Genomic DNA, 8,304 nt, shown 5'->3' with positions numbered 1-8,304 from the left:
TCAGCCCTCAGGGGCCCTGCAGCTTGCCTGTGCCCAGCCTCTTCCTCCTGCTGTGCACGGTCATTTTATAAATACTGTTTTTATTTTAACATCTTTTTGTGATTTAATCGGGGGAGGGGGGAGGGGGAGGCACCTTCAGGCTGTCCAATGGCTCTAAATTATTTAAATACATCTGCCCTTGGAATAAAACCCCTCTTTGTGTCATCTGCTTCCTGCGATGGCTCTGCACTGGGGCACAGCACTTGAGAGGGGGCAGAGCTTCTCTTCTGCCATCTCTTGAGGACACTGAGGTCCTGCTGGGCTCAGCTTGGCCAAAGGGAAGGTGTCCACAGCGCCCTTCACCCCAGGGGCACTTGGTGGTGGTCCTTCCCTCCCCTTGATGCTGTGTCAGGGGCCCGCTGCCACAGGAGCCAAAACCACAGGAGCTGTTGTGACACCACCTCAGTGACCCAGGCAGCACCTTCCCTTTATTGTCACAAGTGCATCCCCCAGGGGTGCCAAAGGTGCTGTTTGCACAGCTCCAGGATGAAGCCTGGATCAGGCTCGTGGTGTTCCCACCCCTCTGGTGCTTCAGCTCCTCCACCTCTGCCCTGGGGCTTGATGGTAAAGGAGGAGCTGGGGTAAGAACCAGCACTTCCAGCTGCTTTGGAACATAGAGAGGGCTGCCTATGAGGGCCTTGGAAGGGGTGACCATCGCCCCTGGACGCTGCCTTGTCCCAGTGGTGCATTGGGATGGGGAGCACTTACAGAGCTGGGCTGACCCCAAGGACCAGTAACTGTCTTCAGGGCTGAGGGGAGGGAGCAGCAGCCCCGGGCACGCCGCTCCCCTGCAGGTAAAGGCAGATGGGGCAGGATGCTCCCGATTCCAGGGGAGTGACAGGGACATGGATCCAGCACCGCAGAGAACACACAGTCTGTTCCCATCCCACACCCAAGGGATGGAGTGAGACACCAGAATCTGGACGGCATCGAGGAGATACAGGGATGGGAGATGGAGCTGGGGGGGAGAAACAGTCCTGGCCCCCACACTGCCCCCCTTCAGTCCTGCTTCATGTCCTTATTCTTGTTCTGGAACTTCTGGTGCACGACGCGGAGGGTGGTGAAGAAGTTGCCCAGGAAGAGGATGAGGAAGGGGAGGCCGCACATGAGGACCTATGGAGGGATGGGTGAGCAGGAGCAATGGGCGAGGGGCACCCTCTGTGCAGGGCCCCCCCCCTTACCTGCCACTCCTTGCATTCTGGGTGCTGGAGCATCCGGAAGAGGGTGATCGCGTTGTAGAGCTGCCAGAACTGCAGGAAGAGAGGAGAGTGAGGGGGGTTTAGGCTCAGCCCCGCGTTGATGCTCACCCACCTGCTCCCTTTGGGCACAAACACCAAGCACCAACACAAGCGGTGGAGGTTGGGGATGCTCTGGAGGGAAGAAAAGGCTCAGTGTTTGCTGAAAGCACTTCCCTGCATCAGCATTGTGCAGCTAAAGCAGCCTGCGGGGGCCATGGGGGAGCTGCGAGGGCTGGAGCAGCTCTGCTCTGGAGCCAGGCTGAGAGAGCTGGGCTGGGTCAGCCTGGAGAAGAGAAGGCTCCTGAAGGGGAGACCTGAGAGCAGCTCCAGTGCCTAAAGGGGCTGCAGGAAAGCTGGAGAGGGGCTTGGGACAAGGGATGTAGGGACAGGACAAGGGGAATGGCTTTAACCTGCCAGAGGGGAGACTGAGATGAGCTCTTAGGCAGAAGCTCTTCCCTGTGAGGGTGCTGAGGCGCTGGCACAGGGTGCCCAGAGAAGCTGTGGCTGCCCCATCCCTGGCAGTGTTCAAGGCCAGGTTGGACACAGGGGCTTGGAGCAAGCTGCTCCAGTGGAAGGGGTCCCTGCCCGTGGCAGGGGTTGGAGCTGGAGGAGCTTTAAGGTCCCTTCCAGCCCAAACCATTCCATGACCTGTGCTGCCAGGAACACAGCAGGATCTGCTCCCACCTGAGGCTCTGGCCTCTTGCCTCAGTGTGCACTCACATGCCCGAAGAAGAGGAAGGGAAGCAGGAATGTGAGGCCTCTCCACATCCAGGACTGGAAGCCCTCTGCAAAGGAAGAAGGTTTTGAGGATCCGGGAATGTGCCAGCTGGGGCCTGGTGTAGCCCCCAGGAGAGCAGGAGCAGGGGAGCATCCACCCTATGGGATGCTGCTGCCTCATGGGAGATGCTGCTCTCAGAGCTTTGGCTTCACTTGCAGCTTTCCCTGCTTCTGCCAGCGATAAACCAGAGCCAAACTAACCCCAAAACTAAAGCCACTGTCACCATTGCCTTGACCAGAACCCAGAGCTCCCAGTGAGCCCAGTGCCAGGCTGGGGCTGGGATGGAGGCAGCGGTGGCAGCAGCTCCACTAGGATTGGGAAGATCCCGACTTACCCACGGTCAGGTCCATGTTGTGCCTCTCGCCCAGCGCTCGCAGCCGGTACAAGCACCCGCTCTGGTAGTAGTACTGCAGGAACTGCACGAAGCCTGCAAGGAGGGAATGGCCATGGTCAGCACGGGCCCAGGCATCAGCCTGGCGCTGGGACAGCACCACACTGCCCATCCCAGCACCAGGATGGAGGCCAAGGGAAAACCCAGGTGAGCCCAAGAGCTGGGAGCAGCTACAGCCAGGTCTGCCCGTGCTATGGAGGCAGGCAGGCGTGCCCAGCCCTCTGTCACACCCCCCATGGCAGCACTTACTCTGGTACATGGAGAAGGAGAGGAACTGGTTCCTGAACATCTGGTACATGAGCCCATCTGGCCTGTGGAGAGACAGGTGTGGGGTGAGAGGAGGCCCAGCCAGCCCTACTGAAGTGGGGGGGGACACCCCAGGTTGGGCACTGGGGACCACCTCGTGTTTCCCAGCCCACCCTGCCTGGTGAGGAGCACGTGGAGCTGACTGTTAGATCCACAGAGCAGGATTATGGCCATGGCTTGGGGCAGCAAAGGCACCTGAGCCATCCATTGCCCAAAGCAAGGACCCCCATGGGATGGGGACACAGACCTACCATGTCAGCATGACTCCCGAGAGGAAGGTAGAGATGTAGTGATGGAAAACCCACCAGCCTTTGATTCTGGAAGGCAGACACAGAGAAGGGGAGTCAGGTCCTGAGCACCCAAACACGCACCAGGAGAGCAGGGCCCTTCCCACTGCTGCTCCACCTTCCCACCCCACCTCTGCGTGGGGAGTGACTCCTGCCCCGCTCCTACAGCTCACCCCAAGCTTTGCTACACACCCTGAGTAGGAGGAAGCTGCTCCCTTGGGAAGCACGGAGCTAGGTGATGGGTCCCAGCTCCCAACAACTTCTCCTCACAGAGAAGGACAGTTCGCTGCATGCCCCCTTCCCAAGCCCATGGGACTCACTTGGATCCGTTGTTGATGAGGATGCTCTCCCGGATGGTGAGGGTGCAGTAGTACCACACCAGGAGGAAGTTAAAGACGGCGTCTGTCACCCTGGTGTCACACAAAGCAGGGTGTAAAGGCAGCAGCAAGGCGCTGGGACAGCAGGATGCCCACCAAGGCAGTGAGAGCTGCTTCCCCACCATCACCAAGGCCACAGTGAGACCACAGCAGCCACCCCACCTCTAGGGCAGCAGCCAGATCCTTTGCCAGGGTCTCCTCTGGACCTTTCAGGATGGGACAGGAGGACACAAGGGCTCTGGGAGGAGATCCCTGCCCAGTATCCAAGCCAGACTCACCTGGTATTGACAAGGAACCGACAGGAGGAGGAGATAATGAGTAAGATGATGGTGAGGTAGAGCTTGAACTTCTCATACTCATCTTTATAGGCAAACCTGCAGGGAAACACAAGGACAGGCTTGGAGCAAGGTGGCTGCTGGAAATCCGTGTCCTCCCATCCCACCCGGCTGGGCAAAAGTGTTGTTCCATTAGGGATCACTAGGACATGCTCAGGAAAAGCCCCATCTCCCAGGTATTCCTGAGGAGAGCACCCCAGGCTGCTTTCACAAGGTGAGACACCATCAAGGACTCTGGGCAGATGGATCTGTCTCCAAGGAGAGGCCTGGGGAACATGGGCACCTCTGGCTCTGGTGTCCCACCATGGGGATGCTCTCAGTAGCCAAAACCAGCCCTTGGTGTTTCCCCAAGGGAAGAGGAGGGGTTTGCCAGTGGCTGCACGGGGCTGTCTCTCCTGGAAGTGCCCAACACAGGGGAAACCCAGCACGGCATCGGTGGAGGATCCCATTTAGCTTGTCAGAGCTGCGGGTCCAGCCCAGCCCAGCAGCAAGGATGTAAGGAGATGAGGGTTCAGCTGGTTCTGGATGCAGGAGCTGCACTGGGCAGGCCACGTGTCTGCACATGCAGCAGCTCATCCCGGAGGAGCTGCTGTTGTTCCCTGGTGTCCCGGGGGTCCCCAGCCATGCAAAGCACCGGGTGCAGGAGCCGTACTTGGCCTGCTTGCTGAGCAGCGTCACGTTCACGTTCCCAAGCACCAGACTCAGGTACAACCTGGGGAGAGAGCAGAGGCGTTAGGACAGGTGGTGCTCTGCAGAGCCATGCCATGGCATCCAGGAGCTCCCAGCTGTCTCCCACCCGGGGCTGCCAGGCAGCGTGACTGGCACAAATGTGCTGGCATCACCTCCCAAGGGCACGGGGACGGGTGGCTGAGCACACCCCGCTCCTGGTTTGGGCTGGGATAGGGGTTGTTTTCCTCCTAGTAACTGGTGCTGTGCTCTGATTTGGCTTTAGTGTGAGAATAACGCTGATAACACAGCGATGGTTTAGGATAAACGCTTCCCAGCAACCAGGACTTCCCAGTTTCCTGTGCTCTGCCAGTGAGGAGTTGCACAAGAGGTTGGGAAGGAGAAGAGCCAGGGATGCTGACCTCAACTGGCCAAAGGGGTATTCCGTGGCAGAGATCCTCAGGCTCAGCATAGAAACTGGGGGGAGCTGGGTGGGAGCCACTGGTTGAGGATCAGTCAGCGGGTGGTGAGCAATTGTATTGTGCATCATCTGCCTGCCTCAGGTTTTATTCCTCTCTCTTTTCCCTATTATTATTGTTATTATATTCTACTTTATTTCCATTATTAAACTTAACTCCCAGGTTTCACCTTGTTCCTATTCACCCCATCCCACAAGGGGGGACTGAGCGAGTGGCTGCCTGGTACTTGCCTGCTGGTGTGGTTAAACCCCGATAACACCCCATATGTCCCCCAGGTACAGGGGTTTTACCAGGGCTTCCCCTGGCCCATGGCCACCATTCAAGGGCAGGTGAAGGCCACCGGAGGCAGAGGCTCAGCCTGGCTCCTGCCCAGGCGTCCTCCAGCACGGCTGTGAGGCTGTCACCAGGAGCAGGGTGACAGCCGCAGGGCTGCGGAGGGAGGACGTGGTGTTTCACCCAGGGACAAGGTGCCTCTTACCCGTTCTTCTTTGGCAGGTAGGCCTCCATCTCAAAGAACACGTTCTGCCTCTCCTTTATCAGGCTCTGGGTCTCCTGGATGGTCTCCTGCTGCTCGGGGCTCGCGTGGGCTTTGCATCTGGGGAGGAAACAAGGTGCTGGCGTCAGGACAGCGTCTGAAACACACTCAGCATGTGCTGGAACTCAGTACGTGACTGTCTCAGGCAAAGACACCCCAAGGACAGGGAAGATGGGCCGGAGGCAAGTCCATGCCTCCGTGTGCAGGGCGAGCTCCTGTTGCTCGAGGAAAGGAAGCAGGAATGAGAGTGAGGTGAGGCCGTATGGGGCCTTTCACCCTTTGGGAAGGATGGGGAGAGCTCTGTGCAGCTCAGGTTCCCTGCAAAGCCCTTGCAAGCTCTGAGCTGCAAATGGGGGCAGAGGAAAGGGGAGCTGATGCGGATCCAGCCTCCACAGCTCTTTGCTACCAGCGAGGCTGCAGGAGGGGCTGTGCTGGGGACAGAGCTGAGGTCTGACAGTCCCATCCTTCGCAGGACAAGCACTTACTTCTTGAAGGACAACGCCAGCTCCTTCAGCCGCTTCTTCTGCCGTGCGATGGAGCTGGAGATCCCGTCCTGCAGCTTGGTTAACTCCTCGAGCTTCTGCTTGTACAGCCTGTGGTTGTCCTGGGAAGCAGAGAACACCATGCACTACAGCTGCCTGCCCTCTGTGCGGGCATCTGCTGTCCTTAATTCACGTGCACAGCACTGGTACCCAGAGCTGTCTGCATAAGGACAGGCGTGTCTGGGGACAGCCTGAGGGCAGAATCAGCCCCTGGGGATGCCCATCCCCAATCCCAAGGGATTTATCTACAGGTGCAGGCACATCCACATGGCACAGCCTGCTCCTGCCTTGCCTATGGCTTGGGTTTGCCCCCCTTGTGAAAGCTTGTGTCCTTGTGTCCCACTGCAAGGATGCTCCCATCTTCGGGAATCCATTGATTGTGGCACAGGGGAATGGAAAGAGGGGGAAAACACACTGCTGGTGGCAGGGATATAACTGAGAGCCACACGGGAGCAGTGGCTTTAGCTGCAGGGATGGGATGAGCGGCATTCTCTGCCTGGAGGTTTGTGCACCACCGGCTCATGGCTCCATCCCAAGCACCCCAAAGGAGCTGGGACAAGGGAGGCTGGAGCCAGCTCCGGGGCAGCGGTAACCCAACCATACCTGGGTCAGGCCAGATCCCATTCCTCACTATATTTAGAAGGGGAAGGCGAGAGCACGCTGGATCAATGCTGCTGCTTGTCCAGGTCAGCTGGAGCACAGCCTCAGCACCACCTCCCCCCCGGGCACCCAGTGCTGCTCACACCAACCCTTGGACCAGACCTTGACACACACACACACACACACGTTCCAGCTGCCGTGGCTCTTATCAAGCACTTCATCAGCAGCTCTCAAAGGTGAAAGGGATGCAGAGGAGGCAGGGGACCCCTTCTCCTCCTGGTGACAACGAGCGGCAGGGTGGGAATGGAGCCCAGAGTGCCGCGGCAGTGATTTACGTCCCAGGCTCTCAATGGACGTTCCCATCGAGCTTTCCTGCTCCCCACCTGGAATCCCCTCCTTCCTGCTCTGGAGTTAACCGAGCGCAAGCGGCTCTTGTGCTGGCACCTTCAGCCGTGCTCAGGACCCATCCCAGGCGCAGGGGCTGAGCCGGGACATCCCCGCCACCCTGATGGAGCAAGAGGAGGTTTCTCAAAGCCTCCCTTGTCCCAGATCCGGGCCCGGCCGCGACGCAGCCGCTCCCGGGAGGGAAGGAGGGGGCACGGGGACTGGTGCACCCGCGGCACGGTTCCCTTGCCCGAGCTTCCCCTTGGGTGACCGCTGAGCCCTGCGCGCTCCGTGACAGGCACCGGGCGGTCCCACATTGCTCCCCGCCGGTACCGGCGGCTGTGTCCCGGCCGCAGCGCCGCTCCTGCACCCGGCTTGGTGCTGAGGGGAGCCGGAGCCCCGCTGCCGCTCCCGTTCCGCACGGTACCTGGATGCGCTGGAAGCCGTCCTGCAGCTCCTCCCACTCCCGCAGGCACTCGGCAGCCGAGCCCGCCATGGCCGACATGGCGGCGGCTTCAGCCCGCGGCCCGCCCGCTTCCGGCACGCCCCGAGGGCGGGGACAGCGGCAGGGCCGGGCCGGAGCCGGGGGTGATGGAGCCGTGGGTGCAGGGGATGGGGTGGGATGGAGGGGGCTGAAAGCTCATCCAGCTCCAACCCCTGCCATGGGCAGGGACACCTCACATCAAACCAGGGCACCCAAGGCTCTGTCCAACCTGGTCTTGAACACTGCCAGGGATGGAGCATTCACAACTTCTCTGGGCAACCCATTCCAGTGCCTCAGCACCCTCACACTAAAGAACTTCCTCCTGAGATCCAATCTAAACTTCCCCTGTTTCAGTTTTAACCCGTTACCCCTTGTCCTGTCACTACACTCCCTAATGAAGAGTCCCTCCCCAGCATCCCTATAGCCCCCCTTCACACTGGAAGCTGCTCTGAGGTCTCCATCAGCTTCTCTTCTCCAGGCTGAACAGCCCCAATGTTCTCAGCCTGGCTCCATACAGGAGGTGCTCCAGCCCCTGAGCATCCTCCTCTGGACTTGTTCCAACAGTTCCATGTCCTCTGTATGCTGAGGACACCAGAACTGCACACGATGCTCCAGGTGAGGTCTCACAAGAGCAGAGTAGAGGGGCAGGATCACCTCCCTCGCCCTGCTGGTCACGCTCCTGTTGATGCAGCCCAGGATGCGGTTGGTTTCTGGGCTGTGAGCTGTGTTCTGGTTTTCCTTACAAACAGCAGCCTGGCCCAAGGAAACCAGGAGGGACCAAAAGCAGAATCACAGCCCTCTCCCAGTGCACAGGGCTCTTGGCAGCTCAAAGGGCTGTCCTGCTGTCAGCACAGGCGGGTCTG

At 59.5% G+C, this 8,304-nt stretch overlaps 1 protein-coding gene across 1 annotated transcript; it reads right to left on the bottom strand.

Moving 5' to 3' along the window:
* Positions 1-898: 898 nt before the first annotated feature.
* On the bottom strand, positions 899-7,504 carry TMEM120A (transmembrane protein 120A). The gene is made up of 12 exons (XM_061470451.1): positions 7,385-7,504; positions 5,917-6,035; positions 5,375-5,491; positions 4,404-4,463; positions 3,695-3,790; positions 3,360-3,449; positions 3,004-3,069; positions 2,696-2,757; positions 2,390-2,482; positions 1,998-2,062; positions 1,221-1,289; positions 899-1,152 (listed from the first exon to the last, which is right to left on the bottom strand). The coding sequence occupies exons 1-12, from the start codon at positions 7,460-7,462 to the stop codon at positions 1,039-1,041; spliced, it is 1,029 nt and encodes a 342-aa protein (XP_061326435.1). The 5' UTR covers positions 7,463-7,504; the 3' UTR covers positions 899-1,038.
* Between the last annotated feature and the right edge of the window lie 800 nt (positions 7,505-8,304).

Source organism: Pezoporus flaviventris, unplaced genomic scaffold (genome assembly GCF_033815535.1).
Source record: "Pezoporus flaviventris isolate CSIRO_AGI_PZ_B2104156 unplaced genomic scaffold, CSIRO_AGI_Pfla_v1 ptg000063l, whole genome shotgun sequence".
Taxonomy (NCBI): domain Eukaryota; kingdom Metazoa; phylum Chordata; class Aves; order Psittaciformes; family Psittacidae; genus Pezoporus; species Pezoporus flaviventris.
This window is presented reverse-complemented; position numbering and strand designations above follow the sequence as displayed.

Excerpts from the sequence above, each read along its gene's own strand:
- TMEM120A (XM_061470451.1), bottom strand. The coding sequence starts at position 7,462 with ATGTCGGCCATGGCGGGCTCGGCTGCCGAGTGCCTGCGGGAGTGGGAG. Across the intron at positions 2,063-2,389 it reads CAACATGGACCTGACCGTGG|AGGGCTTCCAGTCCTGGATG; the intron begins GTAAGTCGGGAT and ends CTTCCTTTGCAG. Across the intron at positions 1,290-1,997 it reads CCTTCCTCTTCTTCGGGCAT|TTCTGGCAGCTCTACAACGC; the intron begins GTGAGTGCACAC and ends CTCTTCCTGCAG.